Here is a 27,899-nt window from a genome sequence, read left to right on the forward strand (position 1 = left end):
TAACAAATTTCTCTATAAATTTGTGGTCTTAATAAGCGCTTGGCCTATTCAATTCATTCTAAAGACAATAAAATTTCTAAGTGTGCTGTCTCCAATGGATGCAAAATATTCCACAGAGGCTATTTTAGTATAAAAGTCACACGACACACCATATGGCCAAATTTTGTGGCTATAGATGAGCAAATCTCTTATTCATCAAAGCATTCCTACTGTAAATCAGCTGAGGATCCAATCAGGTCCCAGTACAGCAAACACACAAATTAACTTTGCACACCTGAGCAGTCCCACAGCAGCAAAGATGCAAAGATCTCTTGCAGGATTGTAGCCTCGGGCTGGAATAACACAGAAGAAGAAGCAGCTTGCCACCTGACTGTCAACAAAATAATATTTTTTCTTGGGATAAGGGAAATCAAATATAAGGAGTTTCACAATACTTTTATTCAATTAATTCTTTTTTTCACAATCCAATTCTTCAAAGTTACTTGCAGAGTGGATTCATACCTCAACAATAACAAGCAAATTTTATTTTTCCTCTCACTGAGACTACATTTGCATAATGGAGAACTGCATGCTATGACCTAAAATAGAAAGTGAATTTATGTTCCCGACAGTGGACAATTATGAAAAGGAGCTATAAAACTATATTGACATATTTGTTTTCCTTGCATTCAAGCTGTGAAGAATATTGACTATGTCTCTTTGCCCCTAATTTTGTGTGGTATTACTGATGGATCTGAGCAATTATTTTGAAATGCCAAGCTTTACCACTATAAAAGCATAATGCAGCAAAAGTAATAAGGAGGGATGATGAAAAATCTTTACTGCTTCTGCCATTCCCAAACTTGGATGTTAAGTATCCCAGCACAAAATGGATAGATCTAATGTAACAGCAGAGAATGCTGTAATTAAAGCAACTAAGACAATGCATCCATTAATGATACACTTTAGTGTCCAGCACATAGCTATTCTGGTAAGTAAAAGATGCTGACCAAGCTGCTGTATCCTCTACTGTACCTGGCCTGATGCTATCAACATGTATAGTGCTGGAGCATAATGGAAGGAGAGATCACTATGCTCCAGAAAACATCTGGAGCATAATGGAAGGAGAGATCACATCTGCACAAAATCAAGCATCCTATGCATATCAGCAGGAATTCAATAGAACACACGTGGAACAGTCTTAAAAAGAAGCTGGAATCCCACATTCAGGTATTTGGCAGGGAAAGTGGAACAGAAAAGATTCAATCTAGCTCCCTGCTGAACAGCTGATCAGAAAATTATAGCTGATAGCAAAATAGTACTTTTTAAAAAACAGCCCCATGTACAACAGCCAAAACTGTTGGATCAAGAAAGAGAAGCATACACACAGCTCCCATTGGGTCCATAGCTCTCCTTCCAGTTGGCCTGATTTTAAACATGACAGTCACAAGCTAGACTGAAGCAATACAATGAAATAATAAAAACAGTATGTACAACAGAAAAAAGCATTAATTAAAATAATCATAATAGGAAAAAAGGTTTGGTTCAAATAAGAACAACAGCATCATCAAAATACCTAATTCTCAATGGGACCTGGTCTGCGCATATTAAATCTAGAAACTGGGGCCAGGAGCAGACAAGACAGATTTTTCTATAAATCTGAGAAAGCCATAAAAAAATTAAAATCTAAAAAAAGTACCTTGGGAGGTTAACCCCACCCGCCAGCCCAAAATAGAAGCATTGCCTGTTTTAAGAAATAAATTTTAAGAAATGAATGCCAGCTCAATGGCTGTTGCTAGGTAACCACAACGGTATTACAAGCCTTCGAGCCTTGGTGTCTGTCAGTAAGAGGGAGGAGGAGGAGGCAGGACTCTTACAAGGGCTGTTTGGCCTTAGAGAAAGTACTCATTGAGGCCAAGCCCAGCAGCTACTACCAGACTTGCTACTACTCAACTTGTATGACTCACAAAGCCTTTTGGAAATTGAGACTGCAATTAGTTGATTTTGTTGATAGCACACTGGCTGCTTTTTACCTATTTGAATGTGTTTTCAGAATACAGACTATAGAATTTATATGATACTTTAACTATTTTTTTAACATTTTAAGAGTTTTAACTACGTTACTTTGAAAATTTTGATGAAACGGCAAGCATCTGGGCTCAGTGGGAATGTCCATGGACAAGGCTTCAATGCTAATGTTTTTCAAGTATCAGCATCAGTATCAGTACGTTTGGATCTCCTGGGCAAATCATCATTACAGTTGCTCCCCTTAACCTGAAAGAGGTGGGGTGAACGAGCAGAGAGTGTTTTCATAATGCCATTGACTTTCTTGGATGCTTAATAGCAAGTAGGAGAGGCACTCTCTGACAGTCCTGGAAGCTAGCAAATGTAACCTCGCCATGTTTTAGGACCTGCCATGGCAAATATTGGTAGCTTTTGAATAAAAGATAATCTCAACTAAGCCATTTTTCTAGCCTCAAGACCGTATCAATGATCCCAGTATTTCCTTTGCTTTGAAACCACATACCTTCTAAGGTGCAGCTAGGCTCCATTCTAAGGAAGAATGTCTGTCATGTATGTTGATTTTTCATACATTAATTTATGAACAAATTTGGGGGGTGGGGAGGAAAAGCACCCATAGAAACACTTTCCTTCAGATCAACTACTAGGCGCAGCTAATTCATATTCTACCTCACAATAATATTGTCTGATGCATTATAACAACAAAATACCAGGAAACAACTTGAAGAAAAGTCCAGATTTGATACTATCAATAGGGTCATGGTGTTAAGAAATATATACGTTATATTCCTTTGGATTTTAGAAACTTGGTCCTGATCACCGAATTGCAGCCAGGTAATTCTTAACTCTCCTTCAGATAGATCAGCTTTAAGTATATGGAAAAAATAACAGTTACTGAAGGCGGTTCAGTACCACAGCCTTTTTTGCAATGCTCAGTCATTCTTTTTCTGTATTCGGCTACACAAGGAATTACAACAGAGGATCAACACTTCAGTGCATATTACGCCACTGAAATCATTCACCTAGCCAAACCTTTCTTTTCTTAGAGGAATAACTTTTCCTTCCTACAGAATAAAGAGCTGATCCAATTCTAACATTCCACTCTTCTACAAATTAACATCAACAGAGTTGCATCGTGGATGTTTCCTGCCACAGGTTAAGATACCATGCTGACCTACTGACAAATTAATTTACAAAGCTCTAATTCACTGATGAAAAACAAACATCCCACACTGAGTACAACGAATGCCAAATGAAAATAAAATGACGGTTTATCCATATTCAAGGAAGGAAGGAAAATCTGCAAGCCTCTTATTTGTAGGATTTCCTCATTCAGTCCCTACAAAACCACAGGCACTGGGGAATTCAGTCTTCCCTTCTGCTTTGAAACAGTCCTTTAAGCATTCACTCAGGACATGTTATGGGGCTATAGGCATCGAGTTCACAACCCTGTCTCTGATGTACATTTTCCATACTTTATTGATGAAGCACAGTAAACCTCTATGGAAATGTACCTTAAAATACATTCAATGTCCAAGGAAGCAAATTATAAGAGAAGGCAAGCTACAAATAACCACTGCGACTATACTTTTTATTTTCAACCAACTGCAAAAGAAATAAGAGAAGGAGAGTAGACACACCAACATTTTAAACTTCACTCAAAGCATCCTCAGAAACATAGGAAATAGAACAAAACCCAAAGCAAATGTTCGAATTGGCAGGCAGGGGCATATACTTACAGCTGAAGATACTTGGAGGTGGATGCTCTGTTACAAGCAGGCAGTTCTCTTCATCACTGTTGTCCCCACAATCATTTTGTTGGTTACAGACCAGTGAGCCAAGATGCAAACATTTGCCACTGGTGCAGGTGAATTTGCACTCTGAAAAGAACAACAAAAGAAAAGGACATGTGAATGAGTAAATATTTTCTGTCTCAATGAGTATCAGTGTAGCAGGAGCAGGTGTCAAAAACAAATACCCTCAAAGCATAACTTTCTCTCCAGCCAATTCAGATGCAATAATCAAAGCATGATTTAACTAACCATCAGGTCCAAGCAACAGTTTGATGTTGATTTCCAATTCTGATTTGGAAACAAGCATAAACCATAGTTTGTCAGTTCAGAAACAAAATAACGTTTTCTTGAACCAGAGTGGCACGGAGGGAACAAAAACACATTACCTGTTCCTTATCATTCATGTTAAGTCTAAACTAAGCACACATCTCAATTAATTTAAAAATCAAAGCAGACTTCTAATTATCAAGATTTCAAAACTAAATTTGAAAAAGCGATGGCAAAAGAAAATAAAATGTTCAAAAGGAAGTGCAAAGACATCCATATTCATTGTCTTTTATCCAGAGCCTTGCACATGAATGTGATTCCCATTGCTACATAAAATAAATGAAGCTTCACAAACACATGTTCTTTTCCTTTCAAAACCCAATAATAAGGAAGCATTCGAGATCCGTTGATCAGATTAATAAATACTTTCAATCAAATCTCATGATTTCTAAGACTGCATTTTAATAATTTCTTGTTTCTGAATTTTTAAAATATGTCCAAGGGAACTTCAGTGTGTTTTATTTATGTAAAATGCATATATTCTGCTTTTTCCCCAATCCACATGACTCTTAAGGGAATAAGAATATTGCTATCTCTATATCAACTGCTTCCAACTAAAATAGGCAAACAATTATGATTTTTCTTCTGTAGACATTGACTGTACATACAAAAATAAAACTCAACAGTATTTTTAAATTCATTGCTTTCAAACCAAACTGTTTATTTTGCTTGATGCTAGAAATTCTCTAACATAATTTTTACTTGATGTTCACCGGCTCTCTGTTTCTATGTCTGGTTGGACAACTGCCAGTTTTGGACAAGACATAATAACATTAGCTACTGTCCTTGCATTTCAAAAGGCTTCAAAGCTAAAAAGTGTCTCAGCTCTGATACTGTAATCTGCAAGAATCTATCCAGAACCACAAAATTATTCCTCTGCCCACCTTTCTTAACTGCCAGATGGAGATGAACAAACTGGAGAACTGCCATAGCTGAACACTCACTGTTTCACCCTAAGTGCTCAATTCCCAAATGTCAGTATTGCCAAGCTGCCTGAATATATTTCCAAAGCTTCCTTAGCTTGCTTGGCATGAAAGCCTTACCCAACTGGTTCTTGAGTTTTGTTGCTGTTTCCTATTATTACAGCCGATTAAAGGAATGTTTTCTCGAACATGGGTTTACTTCCCTAAAAGAGTTTTCTCTTTGTTTGCAAAGGCTCCAACACCTTTGCTGAGTGTTCCAAGGAGCAATACTGCAGACAGCCATGTGGGATACTTAACCATAAGCACTTTTCCAGCAGAGGTGTATAAGAGACTGCATTTTATCAGGCCCAAACTAGATGAGATGCAAACAGCAACTGCAGGGAGGGCAATTCAGACAAGGGCTGGAGCACAGAGAAAGGAGAGATTTAACCCTTCCTTCCATGTGCAGCTTTCGCAACATCAAACTATTCCATGGTTTCTATTTTCCCCATTAGGGGGAACATAGAGATGGAGCTGAATTTCTGAAAAAGCTAAATAGGCTACATTGTAGGGCTTCTAAATTTTAAAAACCCCAATGATTACTAAATTTATCATTTTTTGTGGCTAGGATGGTGGGACAACAGCAGACATCTCCCGTATCTTCTTGGCATCACACAAGGTCAAGCCCAGCATCCACTGGAGCCAGTAGGGCCACCAATGCACCCTGTAAAGGTCGACACACCCAACCACCTGTTCAACAGTGGCTGGCCCTTTAAGAGTCAGGCTGTCAGTGACAGCAGATCCCTTGAGAAGGAAGCGACTGGAAAGGCACAGGCTTGGCCATACCCCATTAAGGATTCTAGCTAGAGGAAGCTTCTCAGCGTGCCCCAGGCCGGGCTACAGACCTTTCCCAAACCTGATTTGATACTATTTTTTTAAAGATCAGTTAAAGAGCTTTTAGATATCACATGGACAGGAAAGTCTGTATTTTTCCATTTCTTGCCCATGTCAGTGTCATTTTCCTTACTTCATTCCCCACAACAGCACATCACCAGAAGGCTTTAAAAATTGCTACATGCTATAGTACTATAATATTATAACATGCCTTTGCAACAATGTACTAGATCCCAGTTTTCATTTTTTTTACAAGCTCATTTGGTTACAGAGTTATAAGAAAGAAAATACTGGCACACATTTCTCCTTATAACTCTTCCAACCAATATGGTTAGAAATATACTTTTGAAACAAATGAAAGCTGGGAACTAGTGCATACTTGCAACTGATTGTTATAATGGTGGGGAAATGCCAGTCTGGGAAGGGGGGCTGGTGGCAAGGAGAACAAGGGCAAAACTCCCATGTGGATGGTGCAGTGCCACAGCAGATGCCTCTGCATTTGCAGCAGCAACTAGAGCTACACGGAGAACTGTCTTAACAACAGAGCAGGCCTGGCCTCCAGAACGGGTGCGCAATGCAATCCAGAAATACGAAATAAATGTAATTAAAATGATAACATGATATTTTGAGCGAACTTTCTCCTACTTTAAAGAACATTTCAAATACTATTTTAAAAGGTCCAGCCTGGCTTGGCACAAACCTACAACTCTTTTAAAACATCTTTTTCTGACTGATTTTAACTGTTTCAAATAGCCATATATTATAGGGATCTCATTCCCCTGGTGGAGATGGGGGATCTCCCACCCCCCAGCCTCTTCCCCCTGCCACCACGTACCTGGCTTATGGGGGAGAAAATGTGTAGGGAACAGGCCTGGGACCTCCGGAGTGAGGACTTCCTTGTCATGCTAGGTGGGTATTGGAGTTTCCCCAGAATTATAATTGATCTCTAGACTACAAAGATCAGTGCTCCTGAAGAAAATGGCAGGTTCAGAGGGTAGATTTGACGGTGTGCCGGGAGGGTGGCAAGGACCCCTGGGGTAAAAGCAGGGAATGAGGGCTTGAAGGGGGGAGTTGCATGGGGGGAGGTGTTAAAATTGGCCCCAAACACTAAATTGTGGGCTAATTTTTACTCAATCAGCCCTCAGCGTGACCCATCACTTTCATGTCATGTCAGGAATGATGTAATATCCAGCACGATGCAGGGGGAACTCTGGAGCACACAGAAATGTGCTTCACCCCTCCACTGCTTTTGTGCACCTAACCCCCCACCTCCCAGGTGACAGATGGCAGGGGATGGATGCTGAGGGCAGGGGATCTCCTGTCCAAGCAGGGGACTGACAAGTCTATTCTATGTACAATCCCTACCCAGATTACCCCTCCACAGGCACCACTATCAAAAATCTAGGAATTTCCCAGGCCAGAGATGGGAATCCTAGCATACATTTAAATAATTTCTTATAAACTGAATGATTTCAGTGCTAATAACTGCTAATAACAGAAATGTCTAGTTTGTTTTTTTTTTTTGAAAAATTTTTATTGGGTTAGAATCCATTATTTCCACATTTACATTCAATTTTCCCCAATTTTTTCATCTCTAACCCCCTCCCTTTCCCCCCCCTTTTTATTGACTTCCAACAGCTTTCCAACCCTTTGTCCCCTTTCCCTTACTTTTATTAGCTTCCTCTATCTAAAACAAATATATATTCTCCATTATTCTAAGCAGTACATCCTTAACTATTTTTAACATTACATGCCCAAACTGTAAGCCTTTGTTTCTATCTTAGATAAACAATTTATCCCAATTTTTCAATTTCAGGTATTTCTATATATCATAAACCATATAGATCATACATTCGTTTATATCAAACAATTTGACTTATTCTCTATATATATTACTCATTCTATCTTTTTATAATAGTTCTATATATCTCTCCTCACGTAGTCAATCAATTTGACCCATCTATATCTTCAGACATTCAGTTTGGTACAAAACTTGTCAGAAAAAAAAGAAAATATTGTTAGTTAATCGCTCCTTATATTTAGTCCTTATAATTAATTATTTTCTCTATGTTCTGTTTGTTAACCTATATATATCTATATATATGTCAATCTATTAATCTGACTGCTTATTAATTCACATTTATCTCTTCTCCCCCCGGTAAAGTCTCCCCCCTCTACTTCAATACTTCAGTAGTTCTCAAACTGCCACAGTTTTCCTCCCACCTCCCATTTCTTCTCCAGGTATTGTTTCAGCTTCTCCCAGTCTGTGTTGAACTGCCCTGAGTCCAGATCTCTCAATTTTCTTGTCATCTTGTCCATTTCAGCCATATACAGCAATTTGTAAGTCCAATCTTCAATAGTTGGCACTTCTTGTACTTTCCATTTTTGCGCATACAAAAGTCTAGCTGCTGCTGTCATATAAAATATCAACGTCCTGTGTTGGGCTGGAATTCCCTCCATTCCCAAGTTCAGTAGCAGGAGTTCTGGGTTCTTATTAATTTGAAATTGTAAAATTTCACTCATTTCTCTTATTATTTCCCCCCAGTACTGCCTGGCTACCTCACACGACCACCACATATGATAGAGGGAGCCCTCATGCTTCTTACATTTCCAGCATTTATTAGAAGTATTCAAATTCCCTAGCGCAATCTTCTTTGGTGTCATGTACCAACGATAGATCATTTTATGAATGTTCTCTTTGATATTAATACATGTCGTTGTCTTCATTGTAGTTTTCCACAAGTATTCCCATGCCTCCATTGTTATTTCTTTATTAAAGTTTATAGCCCATTTCACCATTTGTGTTTTAACTATCTCATCCTCGGTATACCACTTCAACAGTACTTGGTATACCTTGGATATTCTTTTCTTATCTTCTTTAAGAAGGGTCTGCTCTAGTTCCGAATTCTCTATTCGTATACCTCCCTTTACAGAGTCCGAATTATATAAGTCTCTGATCTGTCTATACTGGAACCAATCGTAGTTAGGTGATAGTTCCTCTTGTGTCTTTATTCTAAGTTTGGATGCTTCAGTTTTAGTTATTTCTTTATACGTTAAACATTGTTGTTCATTATCAACAGCTCTCGGGTCTATCACCTCATATGGAACCACCCACAAAGGGGTTCCTTCTTGTAGATAAATTCTGTACTTCTTCCAGATTATATATAGACTTCTCCGAACAAAGTGGTGCAGGAACATCGAGTTGACCTTTACTTTGTCATGCCATAAATATGCGTGCCATCCAAATATTTTTTTATATCCCTCTAGGGCTAATAGTTTCTTGTTCTTTAATGTCATCCATTCTTTCAACCAAACTAGGCAGATTGCATCATGATAAAGTCTCAGATTGGGCAGTTGCATTCCGCCTCTTTCCTTTGCATCTTGTAAAACTTTCACTTTCACTCGAGGCTTCTTGCCTGCCCAAACAAAATCTGATATTTTCCTCTGCCATTTTTCAAATTGTTTGGAGTCTCTGATGATTGGTATTGTCTGTAGCAAAAACATTACTCTTGGTAACACATTCATCTTAACTGCTGCAATCCTACCCAACCATGACAAATTCAATCTATTCCATTTAATCAAGTCTCTCTCTATCTGAGTCCATAGTTTTTCATAATTGTTTTTGAATAGATCTATGTTCTTTACAGTTAATTCGACTCCCAAATATTTCACTTTACTTGTTACTTCACAATCCGTTGTTTCCATTAACAATTGTTGTTTCTGCTTAGTCATATTTTTGCATAATATCTTTGACTTCTTTTTGTTAATGAAGAAACCTGCCAAGTCTCCAAACTCCTTGATCTTATCTATCACTCTTGGCATGTTCTCCAATGGGTCCTCTACAATTAACATTATGTCATCCGCAAATGCTCTGACCTTGTATGAATAGTCCTTTATTTTTATTCCACGAATTTCATCATCTTGACGTATTTGTATCATCAGAATCTCCAATACTAAAATGAACAACAATGGAGATAACGGGCAACCTTGTCTTGTTCCTTTACTTATCGTCAATTTCTTGGTCAATTCATCATTCACCACAATTGCTGCAGTCTGGTCTCTATAAATTTCCTTAATTGCTCTGATGAATCTTTCTCCCAATTGTAGCTTTTCCATAGTGGCAAACATAAAGTCCCAGTTTAAATTGTCAAACGCTTTTTCAGCGTCAACAAAGAAGAAACCAACCTCTTTGTCACAACGCTTGTCATAATATTCAATAGCATTGATCACTGTCCTTAAGTTGTCTCTTATTTGTCTGTCTGGCAAAAAGCCTGCTTGTTCCTCCTCTATGACTTCCGAGAGCCACCCCTTCAATCTCTCCGCCAATATCTTCGCAAAAATTTTGTAGTCATTGTTGAGTAGCGATATAGGTCTATAATTTTTCACATTAGTCAGGTCTTGGCCCTCTTTTGGGATCAATGATATATTCGCTTCACTCCAAGTTTCTGGAATCCTTTGATCCCTTAAAACCCCATTCATCACCTCTTTTAGGAATGGTGCCAGTTCATTAGCCATTGTCTTATAGAATTTAGCCGTAAGTCCATCTGGCCCTGGCGCCTTTCCTAGATTTGCAGATTGTATTGCCTTACTTATTTCCTCGTCAGTTACTTCACTATTCAACTTATTTCTCCAAGCTTCCGAGATTTCTGGAAGTTTGGTTTTCTCCAAATATGACGCTATTGATTCTTTGTTTACTTCTTTTTTATTATACAGCTTAGCGTAAAATTTATAAAAGGCTCTACTAATGGTAGCCTGCTCCAAATACGTTTTGTTATCTTCGCAAATTTTATTTATTATCTTCTTTTCCCTTTTCTTCTTCAATTGCCATGCCAGGTACTTCCCAGGTTTATTAGCACCCTCAAACGCTTTTTGATTCAGTCTTGCTCTACCATTTAAGTCCATTAGTATGCCCCTTACAACCGCCTTGTAAGCATCCCAAACTTTATTGGTTGGTACTTCTTTATTCACGTTGTATTGTATAAAAAACTTTGTCTCTCTTCTCAGTATTTCCATATTCTCTCTTTCCTGTAACAAGTCCTCATTTATTCTCCATGCTTTCCTTTTTCTCTTTTTTCCAAATTTCCACATAATTGGGTTGTGATCTGAGCCTACCATAGGCATTATTTCTACCTCCTTAGTCCATAATGCTAAGTCTTTTGAGGCCCAGATCATATCAATTCTTGATAATGTAGAATGCCTTGCAGAATAAAAAGTAAACTGTCTGCTTTTAGGATATTCTCTCCTCCATACATCTTCAAGAGTCTCTTGTTGAATCAACTCAAAAAAAAGCTTTGGTAATAGTCCTCTTTTCTTTTGTGCCGTTGTAGTCTTTTTGTCTAGTTCCAAGTCTGTCACTCCATTGAAGTCTCCAGCAAGAATTATCTGGTCGTATGCAAGATCGTCTAAATGCTTCCTTAAATCCTCAAAGAAGCTTTCTTTTGCACCGTTAGGTGCATAAAGTCCGACTACCAACACTCTCTTTAAATTCCAAATACATTCCACTGCTACAAATCTAGCTTCCACATCTCTCATAACAAATTTTGGCTGTAGCTCCTCTTTTATGTACAACACCACTCCTCTTTTTTTCTTGTTGGAGGCCGCTACATATTCTTTGCCCAATTTTCCAGATTTTAAATATTTTACATCCTGCTTTCTGATATGGGTCTCTTGCAAACAAACAATGTCACATTTTTGTTTTAGTAGCCAGTGAAAAGTATTTTTCCTCTTATTCGGTGAGTTTAGTCCATTTACATTCCAAGATAATACTTTACACTCCATACTCATGATCTTGTTGGTAAGTCTTTTTCATTGTCCTTAATAAATCGCTCCATCTCTCGCTCAGATCTGATGCGTTTTTTGGCCCCTCCAAACTCAAAGGACACTCCTTCCGGTAACTCCCATCTGTACCTGATTTTCATGTCCTTCAAAATCTGAATTAGCACTTTATATTTTTTCCGGTCCAGTAACACTGATCTGGGCAGTTCCTTCATTATAATAATTGTCTTGCCATCAATCTCCAATGGATCTTGAAACTGTTTTGTCACAATCCTCTCTTTCATATTTCGTGTTGTAAACTGCACAATCACATCTCTTGGTAGTTTCCTCTGGGTTGCTATTCTCGAATTCACACGGTATGCCACATCTAGGATAGCCACAACTTCCTCCTCCTCCTTCCCCAGGTATTCAGCCAACACCTCAGTCATCTGTTCTTGCGCTGACTTTCCTTCCACTTCTGGCAAGCCACGAAAACGTAGCTGCTTCTCCATATGTTTAGTTTCTGCAACTGACATTCTCCCCTTCACCAATCTCATCTCTGTTTTTTGCGTGTCTGCTAAATTCTCCATCGCGTCTTCTACTGTTTTAACTCTCTGCTGCGTTCCTTGTAATTCACTTCGTATTGTTTCCATACCTTTTTTCACTTCTGACAGCTCCGATTTTACTGTCTGTGTAACCTCTTTAACCTCTTTTATCAGCTCCAATTTCGTGTCCTTAAGTTCTTTAATCATATCTAAAAGTTTTTTGTCCAGGTTTTTATCCAGGTTTTCTATTGCCGATTGCCACTCTTTTTTTGACATCGTGGGGCTTGCTTTAGCTCGCTCCCTCGAATCCGCTCTCTTCCTTAACTCCGTGGCGTAAAATTTAACGTTTTTCTATTTTAAATGTCCCGGTCTTCTTATAGAAATTAAGTTTTAAAGAGTCCAAAATGTCGGGCGTCTTTTCTCTATGGTTTCTCTATGATTTTGTAATCCAAGATGGCCTACTTCCTCTTCCGCTGAAGCCGCGACCCTTCCCCTTTCAAAAATGGCGATTCCCTACTTCCTGCCCTCCAGCAAGGGCCGCTTCTCTCCAGCCACTCTATTGTTATTACGCACTTCCTGTCTCCCGTCTTCCCACAGCAGATCTCGCGATGGTGTCTTTTTCTCACAGCTCCAAAGCCACAGGTATTCAAAACAATAGTCCCATTTCTTTAATAACTTCTTTAAACTTAGTCTCTTTTTGAATTCGATTCCTGCCGAGTCTTCCCCTCCTTTTCACTAGTCTGTTGCAGTTTAAAAATCTACTTTTTTTCCTCTCTGTTTTTATCAATCTGTCCCGTCTCAGAAGATAATGATCTTTACCTTCTCTTCACTTTTCTCGGGTTGTAATCGCTGTTTCGATTTTAAGTTCTCCTCTCAGCTTCTTCCCCCAATCGATGCTTGGGTATGTAGGTCTTATGCCAGCCGAATTGGCCCCAAAACTGCCGCAGAGATTATAGCCGACCCGTCGCAAGGTGGGACCTCAAGGATCGGGGGGAGACTCGCTGTGTAGAGCCCCCCCTCATCCGAGATCTAGCTCACCCTAGGGTCTTGAGCGTTCTTTGCCTGCTCCCCGCCTGAGAGCAGTCGGCCGCGGGCTATTTTCACCCCGCCGGCCGGTTAAAACGGCAGTCCGGTCAGCTCCGCAAGTGGAGCTGCGTTAGACCTCCATGGATCCCAAACAGGAAGTCAGGAAGTGCCACAGGCACCACTATCAAAAATCTAGGAATTTCCCAGGCCAGAGATGGGAATCCTAGCATACATTTAAATAATTTCTTATAAACTGAATGATTTCAGTGCTAATAACTGCTAATAACAGAAATGTCTAGTTTGAATGCAAAAAAAGAAGTGGTGAATTCATTTTTCGTATGAAGCCTAACTAGGGTGTATTGATTTAAATAAAAGGAAGTGAAATATTTTATTTAAATCATTTCAGAAAGTGACTATTTTGCATCACATTTGTAACTCTTTAATGCCAAATATTTCCCATGCAAGCATGTATGCTAATTTATTACTAAAACAGTTAAAGCATACAATTTGCAACTAAATAGAGTCTGTTTAGAAAACAGTTATGAAATTAAGGAGTTCTGCTTGTTTCTTGAGGCTATATGTATACAAGATCACTTACTTGAAACTTGTACCCAGAAATTTCCATGCTGAAGAATTGGTAGGTAATGAGAGAGCCAGTTTGGTGTAGCGGTTAACAGTGGCAAGACTCTAATCTGGAGAGCCTGATTTGATTCCCCACTCCTCCACTTGTAGCCAGAGGGTGACCTTGGGTCAGTCACAGCTCTTTCAGAGCTCTCTCAGCCCCACCATAGGGTGACTGTTGTGATGTTAATGATAACACACTTTGTAAATCGCTCTGAGTGGGCATTAAGTTGTTCTGAAGGGCAGTATATAAATTGAATGTTGTTGTTGTCAGGGCTTCTTTCAAGGGGGAATGCACAAGAACGAAGTTCCAGCAGTTCCCCAAAAAGGTCACATGGTGACTCTCGGCCATTTTGGGTCCGTTTCAGCCTGGATTGGGCCTCTGACGGGTGGTGGATCACTCTCCCACTCAGCAGCAGCCCGATCCTGACCATTTTGGGTCCCTTTTCAGCCATTTTCAGCCCTTTTTTGCCATTTTGGGCCCAATTTCAGCCCTGAATGGCCAGGATTGGGTTCAAAACAGCCAGGATAGGTGATGTCAGGGGGTGTGGCACATGCAAATTAGTTATTGCAAATGAGCAAGTCAACAAGTAAAATGATTATCTATCTATCTATCTATCTATCTATCTATCTATCTATCTATCTATCTATCTATCTATCTATCTATCTATCTATCTATCTATCTATCTATCTATCTATCTTTTTTTAAAATACTTTATTGTTTTATTAATAAAAGTAAAAGCTCTTTTTTTTCTTTTTTTGCCCTTTATTGGGCTTATAGTCTGCCTTTCTTACTGAGATTTGAGGTGGATTACAACAGGGCAAGTGAAAATACAATATAATCGACAATTCAGATATTCACGGAGCAAAGTACAATAATGAACAACAGTTAAGACATTCAGGGAAACAGATACAATAGGAAATGGTAGTTGCATGGGGGGAGGTGTTAAAATTGGCCCCAAACACTAAATTGTGGGCTAATTTTTACTCAATCAGCCCTCAGCGTGACCCATCACTTTCATGTCATGTCAGGAATGATGTAATATCCAGCACGATGCAGGGGGAACTCTGGAGCACACAGAAATGTGCTTCACCCCTCCACTGCTTTTGTGCACCTAACCCCCCACCTCCCAGGTGACAGATGGCAGGGGATGGATGCTGAGGGCAGGGGATCTCCTGTCCAAGCAGGGGACTGACAAGTCTATTCTATGTACAATCCCTACCCAGATTACCCCTCCACAGGCACCACTATCAAAAATCTAGGAATTTCCCAGGCCAGAGATGGGAATCCTAGCATACATTTAAATAATTTCTTATAAACTGAATGATTTCAGTGCTAATAACTGCTAATAACAGAAATGTCTAGTTTGAATGCAAAAAAAGAAGTGGTGAATTCATTTTTCGTATGAAGCCTAACTAGGGTGTATTGATTTAAATAAAAGGAAGTGAAATATTTTATTTAAATCATTTCAGAAAGTGACTATTTTGCATCACATTTGTAACTCTTTAATGCCAAATATTTCCCATGCAAGCATGTATGCTAATTTATTACTAAAACAGTTAAAGCATACAATTTGCAACTAAATAGAGTCTGTTTAGAAAACAGTTATGAAATTAAGGAGTTCTGCTTGTTTCTTGAGGCTATATGTATACAAGATCACTTACTTGAAACTTGTACCCAGAAATTTCCATGCTGAAGAATTGGTAGGTAATGAGAGAGCCAGTTTGGTGTAGCGGTTAACAGTGGCAAGACTCTAATCTGGAGAGCCTGATTTGATTCCCCACTCCTCCACTTGTAGCCAGAGGGTGACCTTGGGTCAGTCACAGCTCTTTCAGAGCTCTCTCAGCCCCACCATAGGGTGACTGTTGTGATGTTAATGATAACACACTTTGTAAATCGCTCTGAGTGGGCATTAAGTTGTTCTGAAGGGCAGTATATAAATTGAATGTTGTTGTTGTCAGGGCTTCTTTCAAGGGGGAATGCACAAGAACGAAGTTCCAGCAGTTCCCCAAAAAGGTCACATGGTGACTCTCGGCCATTTTGGGTCCGTTTCAGCCTGGATTGGGCCTCTGACGGGTGGTGGATCACTCTCCCACTCAGCAGCAGCCCGATCCTGACCATTTTGGGTCCCTTTTCAGCCATTTTCAGCCCTTTTTTGCCATTTTGGGCCCAATTTCAGCCCTGAATGGCCAGGATTGGGTTCAAAACAGCCAGGATAGGTGATGTCAGGGGGTGTGGCACATGCAAATTAGTTATTGCAAATGAGCAAGTCAACAAGTAAAATGATTATCTATCTATCTATCTATCTATCTATCTATCTATCTATCTATCTATCTATCTATCTATCTATCTATCTATCTATCTATCTATCTATCTATCTATCTTTTTTTAAAATACTTTATTGTTTTATTAATAAAAGTAAAAGCTCTTTTTTTTCTTTTTTTGCCCTTTATTGGGCTTATAGTCTGCCTTTCTTACTGAGATTTGAGGTGGATTACAACAGGGCAAGTGAAAATACAATATAATCGACAATTCAGATATTCACGGAGCAAAGTACAATAATGAACAACAGTTAAGACATTCAGGGAAACAGATACAATAGGAAATGGTAGCAGAACATTTTAAAACTTTTATAAAGCCAAGCTCAGAGATGAAATCTATCTGAAACAAAGTATAATTAATTTCTATGGAATGTTTAGCAGCATGGAAACTTACTAGTAGGCATAGTACTCAATAGCATATAGCATTTAGTCCCTGTCCCTACCAAGATATCTCTCTGAGCTATTTCTTATGACACAGTCCTTTAATTATTCCACTTAGCCAGTAGCTATTAATACCAATCTGAATAAAACAGCCTTATGCTGACTCTGAAAAATGTTCAGGATCCAGCAACAGTTCAATAGAAGTCAGAAGTCACCCAATTACTTCCTGTGTATCTGTTAGGGTTGCCAGCCCATGGCTGGCACTCGGCGGGAGCTGGAGGGATGGGGACATAGGGGATGTATATATACTTCATTTATAGTCCACCTTTCTCTTCAGTGGGGACCATAAGCAGCTTACATCATTCTCCTCTCCTCCATTTTATTCTCACAACAACCCTGTAAGATAAATTAGGCTGAGAGTATGCATGCGGCCCAAGGTCACCCAGCAAGCTTCCATGACACAGTAGGGATTTGAACCTGGTTCTCTCAGATCCTAGTCCAACACTCTAATCACTATACCAGACTAGGTCTCTAATGTCACTTTCAGGAAACCCAATCTAGGGATCACTGGAAATGGTATGATAAAAACATCAAAAGAACCATGTGACAACACTTCCGAGTTTCCCCCTGAAGTGACTTCACATTCAAAAGACAACAGCAATTTTTTAAAAAAAAAATATATCCACCTGCGTATGACGATCGTTCCTCTAGAGAACTCTTTAATAAAAACAAGTGACTGATCAGCAGAAATGGTTTTTATTGAAGGAGTATCAAAAGCAAACACACAGGGAATTGCACACAACTCACACGCAGAGCTAACTAGAAAACAGGGAAGAAAAGTGGAGAGGATTATAGAGTTGGGTGATAATTACCAGTCCAGAAGGGGGACATCCATGAGAGAGTAGCTTTGAATGATCAGTGCTTCACGATAGGAAATAAGAGGCAGGAAATAAGAGGCTCAGACACACATATGAGGGTGGGTGTCAGATACAAAGAGCACGCACACAACTATGGTGGAGGATAACCCAATTATACTTTGGAACATACCCTGGGGCAGGATGGCATCTTCTGCCCAAAAACAATAATGGCTGTCTCTGGAGTGAGACAATAAAGCAGGGAAAGGTTGATTGAACCTTCCTCAGTGTTACCAAAGGTAAAAGGGTACTTGATGACCTGTGATGGCTGGATAGGAGGGACTTATCAGATTCCTGAACAGCCCAGAATGGGAGAGTGGACAAGGGAAGATTGGCAGGGTGTGGAGGTGATTAATTCAGGAACTCCTAGAAGACCCAATTGATTTAGGATCTTTGCACATCTCTGGGAGTGTGAGGCTGAAACCTAGTCTCGCCTCGTGACTCACATGCCAGTAATTTTTCAACTCCTAGCTGGGGGTTGGCAACAATTTCCTGCCTTGCCAGGCAGCATTTCTGTATTTAAAACACATGAAGTAAGGGGCTCATGATATAGCCATATTCATAAGCTTCCATGTTAGTTTGACTACTAACAAAGGAGTGGGAAGCATGAGTTGCTGGTGGAAGGCAAGCCTAGCAGGAGACCTGGCAGTCCTAATATCTGTTCATAATATCTAATGTGTGTAGAGCCATAGGCAATGATCTTAGAAAGAGTACGACTGTATTGGTTTTCACAGGATTTAGGCAACTTAACTATGTGCAGGATTGCAACATACACCATAGGTGCCTTGTGGGTTAAAAATGGTGCCTTCCATTATGGCCAAAGGATAATGTACACCTTTGACTGAAGAATCGTACCCTTCTTCTATCTGAGATGGTTGACCTCTTCCACTGCAGCTTTAGGAGGGATGCACATGGAGTGATGAGGGATGAAGGGGACATCCACCTTGCCACCTAGATAAGCCAAATCAACCCCGGAAATCAATGGGGTGACAGATGTTGCAGCCAGATCACCCTCACATCCCAAAGGGTAAAATATCGTAATGTACATGCAATTGCTCAACCTCATAAGGAAGCAAGCCACTTTATTCGCCAGAAGCTGAAGCCTCCAAACAGAAATACAGAATATTTCTTTCTTTTTAAAAAAAAGACTTAAAATATAAACATTTAGAAATCAGGGTTTCGAAAATAAATATCACAGAACTGTAGCCAAATAATTTGATGCATATATACTTTGCTTGTTAAACAAAGATGTAATCACTGGATGTTGAACTGTGAAATGCAATGTTGTCATCATTTCGATGCTTATTTTTCACATGCTGTGTCTACTCACCCATATACAATCCTATTCTGTTCCATTATGCTTAATACTTTCAGACTTCCTTAGCTCTTGATTTCTTAACATGAATAGCTGACCATTGTTTCCCCATCTTATTCAACACAAACCACTTCTAACTACAGGTAAATGTTGTCTGTTTTTAAAAATAAGACCAAATACAATGGAGAAAAAGCCTGTAACTCCCCCCGCCAACACACATACATGCAGAAGAATGTTGTTCCAAGTATATATACCGGAATATTTAACAGGCTGAAATTCTTGATTGGCCAATGGCCATTATTGTATGTACTGCTTACATTTTAATCTCATCCTTCCCTTCAAAGAGCTGAGGGTGGCAGACGTGCTCCCTCACATAACAATCCCATGAAGATAGGCTGACCATGATTGGCTCAGTACACTTTGTGATTGTGGTGAGTGCAGTTGGACCCGAACCAAGGTTACCTTGCTCTAATGCTCTAATTACTGTGTCGCATGCAATATACAAATCATAGTCCCTTGCCTTCTTAATATCAGAATCCAAAGTATACTAGGCATTCAATTCAAAAAGTATGTTTCTAATCCTGAAGATATGTGGGGAAACTGAAAACGTGATGGCAAAGAATTAAAAGAGGAACTGTAGACAAAGAGTGCTGGTCAATGGCACTTCATCTGTGTGGAGCCATGTCTCAAGTGGGGTGCCGCAGGGCTCTGCCCTGTACTCTGCAACATTTCTGTCAAAGAGTTTAATGAAGAGGTGGAGGGAATCCTTATCAGATTTGCAGATGGCACAAAACTAGGGGGGTTACCAAAATAAAATTCAAAATGGCTTGATAGTTTCAGTGTAACTTTCCAACCTAACAAATTTAAATTTGACCAAGACAAATGCAAAGGTTTGCATTTAGGCTAAAATTTTAAAAATGCAGAGATATAGGAAGTGGGATACCTGCTTGGTTGCAGTACATGTGAAAAGAATACTGGGATTGCAGTTGATCACAAACTGAACATGAGCAGGCTGATATAATTTTAGGTTACATTTATAGAAGCACAGAATCCAAGCTTATAGAGAGTAGGAGAAACAAGGCTCTATTTTCCCTCCAAAACCCCATCGATCCAATGAGTTTTTCCTCAAGCATATGAAAACTCACACAACAGTGGACCCCAAAGACAGTGAGTGTTGGCAGACTCACACAATGATGGTAAACTTAGGGGAAAAGCAACACTGGCATGGCACACCAAGGGTGCACAAACAGGGAAGTACTCCATTGCCAACCTGCACAGTGCAGTGAAATTAAAAAAACAACATTGCTTATTAGTGACAAAACCAATAAATTATTACCTTTAAGTCCTGTTGTTATTTCCCTGTGTCTTATAGTTTTATTTCCACAATAAGGGGTAGGTGAATCCTCGTCACCCTAATCTGTTGTGCAGCAGCTTGGGACTCCCTGTTTAGCAACACCTGCAGCCTGTCCTTAAGTTGTGTGTGTAAAAATGCATAGAAATAGAGCACTAAATATTGGTTTTCCCATCATGGGAAGGGAAGTAGAGAGAGGATGGCTCTCTTTTTTCCTATTCTATACTAGTTAAAGTGGGACACTGGACAGGTTTCTGGCTTCCAGTCTCCCTTTCCAACTAAAACCGTTAACCCAGAGTTGAATGAAGAAAAACTGGCAGGCACACCTGAACAAGTCTCCCAGATTGGTCCTTCCAAGGGGAATACTGATCTGGAAAAATTTGGGGGTGCGTGCATATGCAAGTGTGCAATGCACACTGCTACTTTCCCATCATTTAATGCTGCATTAACTGTTTTACTAAGAAAAGCCCTGTACTGGCATAGTCCCCAAGGGCAAGGGGCCCAAGTACAGAGGCCAATCACAACCAGGGAGCAAAGAATAAACAGAGTCTAGTCCAAGGGTCAGTGTTCCAGAGAAGCCACAAGTGAGGTTCCAGTGGAGCAGCCAGGAAGGGTACTAGTTGCTTCCACAAACTGCTGCTCTTTCCAGCCATTTTTATGGCAAAGTCTTAATGAGCTAATCCGTCAGCCACTTACAAGGCAGACATCCTGAACTAACTCATTCACCCTGGTCGTCTGACAGCTGCTGCTGGCTCATGAGCCTCGCACTCCTTCTGCATCCTTGTAGCTCTAGCCATCTCGGACAGTGCCGGCGCTGCAAAGGGCCGGCAAAGAGGATTGGGAGGAGTGGCCTTCTGCAGATGAGTCTGTTACAGCTGAAGGCTCTGCTGATGAGTCTGTTACAGCTGAAGGCTCTGCTGATTGATTAGCTGGCAATTGCTGTTCATCAGATTCAAGGTCAGCTGCAGCTGGGTCAGTGTGGGGGGGGGGTGAAGTGCAGGCAGCTCTTCGTCTGATGACTCTTCACTGAGCTGACTCAAGGCTGACTCACGACAAGCCCCCAAAGTCTGAAGGCTTTCCGAGCAAGATGAAATTCCTCCTGGTGCTCCTCAACCCACTATCTTTGGAGGACTTCTTTAGTCACAATGGAGGCACTGGCACCATGGCACCTAAGCAAAGGCCAGCAGCAACAGAAGGCCACTGAATGGGCATGAACCAGCTCCACATGCCTGGGACCTTCTCAGTACAGTTCTCCCTTAATAATTGCTTTTTGTTGTGGTAGCCACGGGCTCAGAGGCTGAAGGATACCCATTCCACCTCAAATCCATGTGTGCACGTGGATGTTGCTGGGCCAGCCTTTTCTTGCATTGTGTGTAAAAACGCACAGAAAGGGATGCCGATGATGATGGTGGTGCTTATGGCACTCTGCTATCTGCTGCTCCCATCCCCAGTACAAACCTTTGATCCCTATGAGCCACTCAATGCCAATGCCCAGGAAGTGCTAAAAAACCCTGCACTCATGAGCACCATGCACATCCCCTTTCTGCTAATGGAGTTACCACTAAAGGCTCAGTCTCTCTTTTGAAGCCAATTGGTTGCCTGATGAGTGTAGACAGACTTGCCATTAAGGAAAGTAAGATGCTGCTGGATGGCCCACCCCACTGCCTGACCTACCAGAGCAGCCTCTGTGCAGTAAGAACCAAAATGAAACACACAAACTTTTCGGCAGGGGAAGGTCATTAAAGCCTCATTTTCCAGATTTGATTCAGCATTCTGGAAGTGGCTTTAATAAGCCAAACTGGCAATTTCTGCATTTTTGGCTTTTTGTTGTTGTTATTATGCACACCCCTATTAAAGACTATGTTTATTACAATTCCATTTCGAATAAAGGAATTGTTAAGGCACATATCAAACTTACTCAAATGCTGAGTCATTTATTTTACACTTCACTGTAGCAATTTAAGTTTAAGTACATTGCAGCTTAACAGTATTTGGCTAACTGCCAGGCTGATAAAAATTATGCTAATTACATGCAAATAAAGAAAGCCAATTTTCTATAGCTAGTTTTCATTATTGCCCTTGATACCAAGAGTCACATACTCTCTTCTCTGGAATTCGGTAATAAGAAAATCCTTTGACAGAGTCCCTAACTGCATTGTAGGTAAGTGAAGAACGTCCCAACCGCTTGCTCCATGTAGATGCACACATACTTCACCTCACTCTCCTCTTGGCTCCCAATAAACACCTTATCCTGGTCATAAAAGCAGGTGATCCAAAAAGCAACATCTCTTTCTCCACTCTAGCCACAGCGACAAAAAACTGAGGGCCAGGGAGTAGTTCCCTATAAAGTTGCACATTATCCTATCCCCACTTGCTAGTGACTCTCCAACACTGGACAAGACTACCTCAGGCCTCCTTTGAAAAAAGTGGAAAGGCCAAAACTATCCATGGCATTACTGCCATGAGTGGCCCTTCCTTCTTGGATAATGTCCCATCAATCTTCTTTTACCTCAAAATGTATAATTGTTTCCATCTTTTCGTTATTCTTCCTTTTTTGTTCTTCTCTTCTATATCTTTGCACCGGCGGTACTCACTGAGACCTTTGGGGGGGGGGGTCTCTTCCAAATCCTGAAGAGGGAGTTGGTGGAAATCAGTGCAAACATATATATGAATACTGGTACCTTTTCAAAACCCAAAAAATTATGGACACTGGTTATTATAATAGTTCTTATCTCTACATGCAAGTCACTAAAATGCTGCATTTAGAATTCTGATGCTATTTCTACCACTTTTATTATTTATTATATTAGATTTTTAGTCCGTCTTCCCCACCAGGCGGGCTCAGGGCAGAGTACAACATTTCAAACTACATAAATACAGTTAAAAACAGATAAAACAGTATACAAATAACATTAAAACAACTTTATACAATTCAGCTTCTCTTCAGATGGTGATGATAAAATAACTGCTTTTCAAGCTCTGGCTCATATGTGGGGTGGTGGACAGATCTTGAGTGTGGCCAGTGGGGGCCCAACCTAGCCTCCACCATATGCCTGGCAGAACATCTCTGTCTTACAGGCCCGGCGTAAGGATAATAAATTTTGCTTCTCATTTGTCTTTAGCAATTTAAGAGTTTCATTAGTTATCTATCAGTTACTGGCTTTTTTGTGCCAGTAAGCACCTGTACAGCTTACCGGCAACTCTTTTACTGGTAGGATTTGGGCCATCTGTGCTAAGTTACCAGCACTTTTTTGACAAAAAAACACTGAAGAACAATAATAAAAGCAACCATTAAAATTCTGCATCCAGGATGCAGGCAACACATGTCTATTCCAAAATTGTAGCAACATGGAAAAGCAACAGTGAAATTACCTGAGGTCTTATAGTAAAGGGGTGGGAAAACAGAGGGGAGAGAGCAGCATGAGCAGCTGTGCACTCAACAGGGCCAGATAGTCGGGGGCAGGGGGGGTAGTCTGCCCCCAGCACCATCAAAGAGGGGGCGCCGTGCACAGCTGCCAGCCCCCGGGAGCGCGTGGGCGGCTGAGCAGAGGACAGTGGGAGCCCGCCTGCACCATTCACCTGCCCCAAGAGCAGGGGACGCGTGGCAAGCCTGCCGCCCCATCAGTGTGCTGCCTGCGCAGCAAGCCAGCTGCCCCAGCGTGCCACAGAGCTGGCGGCAGCAGCATGGGTGGCTGGGAGACTGCCCGCACCATTCACCTGCCCCACAGGACAGGGGGCTCATGGCAAGCCGGCCACCCCCTCAGCGGGGCAGGCGAACAGCACAGGTAGCCTCCCAGCCACCCGCGCTGCCGCCACCAGCTTTGCAGTGCACCAGGGCAGCTGGCTTGCCGCACGGGGTGGCGCGCTCCACACTGTGTGATGATGCCACAGAAGTGATGTCATCATGCAGCGCTGAGAGTGCGCCCATGCACAGCGCATGCGCGAGGCCAGACTCGGGTTGCCCTGGGTGCCGGCAACCCCAGATCTGGCCCTGGCACTCAAAACTCATGACAGCCAGGTAGGAACTCTCACAAGACCTTGCAGCTTTGGACGAGAAGGGAGATCCAAGTGAGCAAGCTGGAAAAAGGCAGCAGCATGTCTGGTTGAGGCAGATGAGTGCCCATGAGCAAGTCTAGATAGCCCTCCATGCAGGCGATCAGTTCCCTTACAGAACAGCACTGGAAGTTCCACAACCCATTTCCCATTGATTTAGTACATTTAAAAAACCTGTCTTGTCCCCTCCAAGGAGCTTAGAGCTTCTGCCCTGCTTTATCCTAACAACAGGCCCATGGGGATAGACTAGGCTAAGAGTGTGAGTGTGCCTGCAGGGTGTGCTAAAGTAAAAAAAATCCCATTTGGAGGCTTCAGTGAAATACCAGGCACACTGCAGCCTTCAAATGAGTAATTTTTGGCTTCAGTGCACCCCACGCTCTTCCTTTATGCTGGAAACCATGGGATGAAATGTCAGGTGCTCTGAAGCCAGTTCAGCAGGAGAGGGGAGTGAACATGGGAGGTAAGACCCCACTGCCCCCAGCCTCTGGCACCTCCACTTTGATCCATGGCCACCCCAGTGAAGACTAGGGGAAATGGTATCACAGAGTCCACAATGCTCTAGGAATTGCCCAACACCATAGAGAATGGTGAAATACTCAAATCATCACAGATGCCAAGATGTTATGCCCCGTCTACCATTTCTGTTCCTGTGTTCCATTGACTGAGGGAAGGGCTGAAACATGATGATGGGAGATTGCCTGCCACAATGGGCAGTTTGGTAACCCTGATACTGCTACAGATTTGGGCAGTGATTCAAAGTTATCTTACATTTAATTAAAATGTCCTTGAAAATATGTTTCAATGTAGTGTATGCCTCTAGCTCTCCCCATTGCTTTACTCACGCTCTGTAATAATCATTTAACCCAATACACTCTAGAAGTGATGTGTTGCAACAGAAAATGATCACCCACTTCACTTCTGAAAGCAGTTGCACACCAAGCAGGGTCTCAGAGGATGAACCCAAGACTTAAACATCTTCATATATAAATAAGCGAATCTGTAGGTATCCTGGTCCCACGCTATTTGTGGCTTTAAAAGTAAAAACCAACAATATGAAATGAAACTAAACTAAAGGAAGCTGATGACTTACCGGCTGGCTGTGTTGGCGCCGGGTGCGAGATGAAGTGGAGGTGGGATTAAGAAAGGAGGAAGAGCATCCATCCTGCGCTGACCCAGCCGCATGTTCAGCACAATTATTCCTGAGCAACCGCAGGAGCAGCTAGTCACAGCCACTCACAGGTGAGGGCAGATGCTCGGGAGGGGCCCCTCCTGGGATCCAGTAGGGGGGCAGGGAGTATGCTAGACCCCTGCCCCCCGTTGCCCCCCCAGGGCGTTCAGCCTCCTCCAAAATTTAAATTAATAACCCCCACAAAATAAATTTTAAAAAATCAATGAACTGTGGGGAGATGGGGGGGGAGCAAGTGGTGCAGGGTGGCTGCAGGGTGTGCGGTGGCCGCCCAGGCCCCCTGCACCTGGCCCCAGCACCCGTTGGGAAGCTCCTGGGGGGCCGGCCATGCTGCCGGTGTGGTAGCAGGCCCCGTTGAGCACAGGCCTCGGCGGCATTGCATGCTCAGCCCGCCGGGTTCCCAGGCGGTGCGGCCTCCAACCTCTGGCCTGTGCCATGGCTGCTGGGTCCTTGGGCACCTTCTGTGGCGGTGGTGAGGGCAGGGGCAGCCCAGCCTGCTGCCGGGGCTGCTGCCATGTGGTGCGGTGCGGCTGCCGGGCCTTCCGGGCCTTCCGGGCCTGGTGTGTGTGCGCGCAGGCCCAGGGGCCTTCATCGCTGTGGCACAGGCTGTGGGGCCCCCTGCACCATCCCCTCTCGCCCGTGCGCATGACCCGGGGGGGTGGGGCCGGGGGGATCACGCCTACCTGGCTCTGCCCCAGCCGGCGTCAGTCGTGATGTCCCCTGCCCCCCTGGGCTGGTGGGGTTTGCTGCACCCTCCAGCGGGCCTGGCCAGGCAGGGTGCTGCACCAGGGGCAGTGGCTTGGCCTCGGATGGTCATTGATTGGGATTACTCTGGGGAAGGCTATGGCAGCTGTGGCGCGCTGTGTTATATCACCCGGTGGCAAAAAAACACCACCCCAAGGGCGCCACAGTCGGCTCTAACACGAGGGCCAGATTTCATTGCGCTGCATGGTCAGCTTGACTGAGGGGCATGAGCTGATGCAACCACCTCGCAGGTGCAGGGGGTTCTCTTCTGTGTCTTTTGAAGAATGGCACCAAGTTCGAGTTCCAAGAGTAAGATGGCGGCTGCTACCATCTGCCAGGCCCTCTCATGAGGGCAGTGGGGGCACCCTGCAAGACATGGGGGGACCCTCGCGTAGGGCCCAGTGGCATGGGGGGAGCCCGCAAAGCACCCAGCAGCGGGCAAGCAGGGACCGCAGACAAGCTGGGCCCTCTCCAGGCAGGGCCCCTGCCCAAGGGGAGGCGCTGCAGGCAGCCTTGCAGGGCATGCAGGAGTGCATGGTGGTGTTGAGGGCAGCCATCGGTGGCAGCGGGGAAGCAACCCCAATGGCTTACCAGGCCCCCGAAAAAGGGCCGGCGGGCAAGTGAGCTCACAAGCCCTCACCTCCCTGGGAAGCAGGGTGGGAGGAGGCAAGGCCCCCTACTCCATGGAGCCCACCACCTAATGCTGAGGAAGTGGATGAACATGAGGAGGAGGCGGACCCAGAAAACCCCACTGCTGTGTGGGTAAGTGACACGGAAAGGAGCCGGAGCCGGGATCGGTCTGGGGTCGTGAGACGAAGGTCACGCAGGTCCCAGCGGAGGAGCCAGAGTCGGAGCGCTTCATCGTCCAGGGCATCAGGAGGTGAGTCATCAGGGGACGAGGACTGGGAAAGGAAGGCTAGGGATTACTGGGAGGCAGCGGCCTACGTTCCTGAGTTTGCTGAATAGGTTTGCCACCGCAGACACCATGGGAGAGCCAAGGCAGGGGCATGGGCTGCATGGGATGACCCTCGCTCAACTTGCCGTGGGAAATCCTCGCCACAGGTGGGTCCCGGTGAACCTCCCATTGTGTATCACCTGCCCTCCCAGGTGAGGGAACGCATCTGGAATGGATACTATGATGTGTTCACCTTACTGAAATGAGAGGAGCCTGTGGAGGACAGTGGTTCCCCCAAGAAGCGCAGGCGACATGACAGAGAGCGGCCTGCCCAGCACACTTTCACCAATTGGATCCTGGGGTTCTGCGAGTATGCAGGGGTGGTCCAGTCGGCATATCCTGAATGCGCTTGGCACCTCACCATGCACATGCAGGAGGTCACGCACATAAAGGCCACATCGGGCAAGCGGGCGGCCTTGAAATACGATGAAACCTTCCAGAAGAAGGCCTCCAGCAATGAACTCACTCGCTGGGACCAGCTGGACAGCATGGGCTGGCTACAGGCGGTGAATAGCTAGGGCACTGGGGAGCGGCCCTGGGCTGAGGGTTTGGGGTTCAGACGCCGCACCACCAGATGGCCATGCTGGGAATTCAATGTAGGCAGCTGCTGTAAAATGAGGTACCGCTCTGACCACGTGTGCGAAGACTGCCATGGCCACCACCCGCGGTGAGATTGCCCCAGAGGCATCGGAGCTCAACGGCGCTTTCAAGGGGGGGCTGCAAGGAATGGAGCCAAAGGGGAAGACGGGAACCGGGCAGCAGCAGTGGGTGGCCAGGGCAGCGCTGCAGGTACTGGGAAGAAGTGAGGCAACCAG

General features: G+C 43.1%; 1 protein-coding gene across 5 annotated transcripts in view; it reads right to left on the reverse strand.

Annotated features, from left to right (window-relative positions):
- Positions 1-27,899, reverse strand: part of LDLRAD4 (low density lipoprotein receptor class A domain containing 4) — a 456,291-nt gene that overhangs the window by 230,915 nt on the left and 197,477 nt on the right. For all 5 annotated transcript variants that reach the window (XM_054985110.1, XM_054985105.1, XM_054985106.1 and 2 more), the window contains one exon: positions 3,741-3,881. In XM_054985110.1, coding sequence (XP_054841085.1) covers positions 3,741-3,881 — 141 coding nt within the window. The remainder of the gene's footprint in view (positions 1-3,740; positions 3,882-27,899) is intronic.

Source organism: Eublepharis macularius, chromosome 7, assembly GCF_028583425.1.
Source record: "Eublepharis macularius isolate TG4126 chromosome 7, MPM_Emac_v1.0, whole genome shotgun sequence".
NCBI classification, from domain to species: Eukaryota; Metazoa; Chordata; class Lepidosauria; order Squamata; family Eublepharidae; genus Eublepharis; species Eublepharis macularius.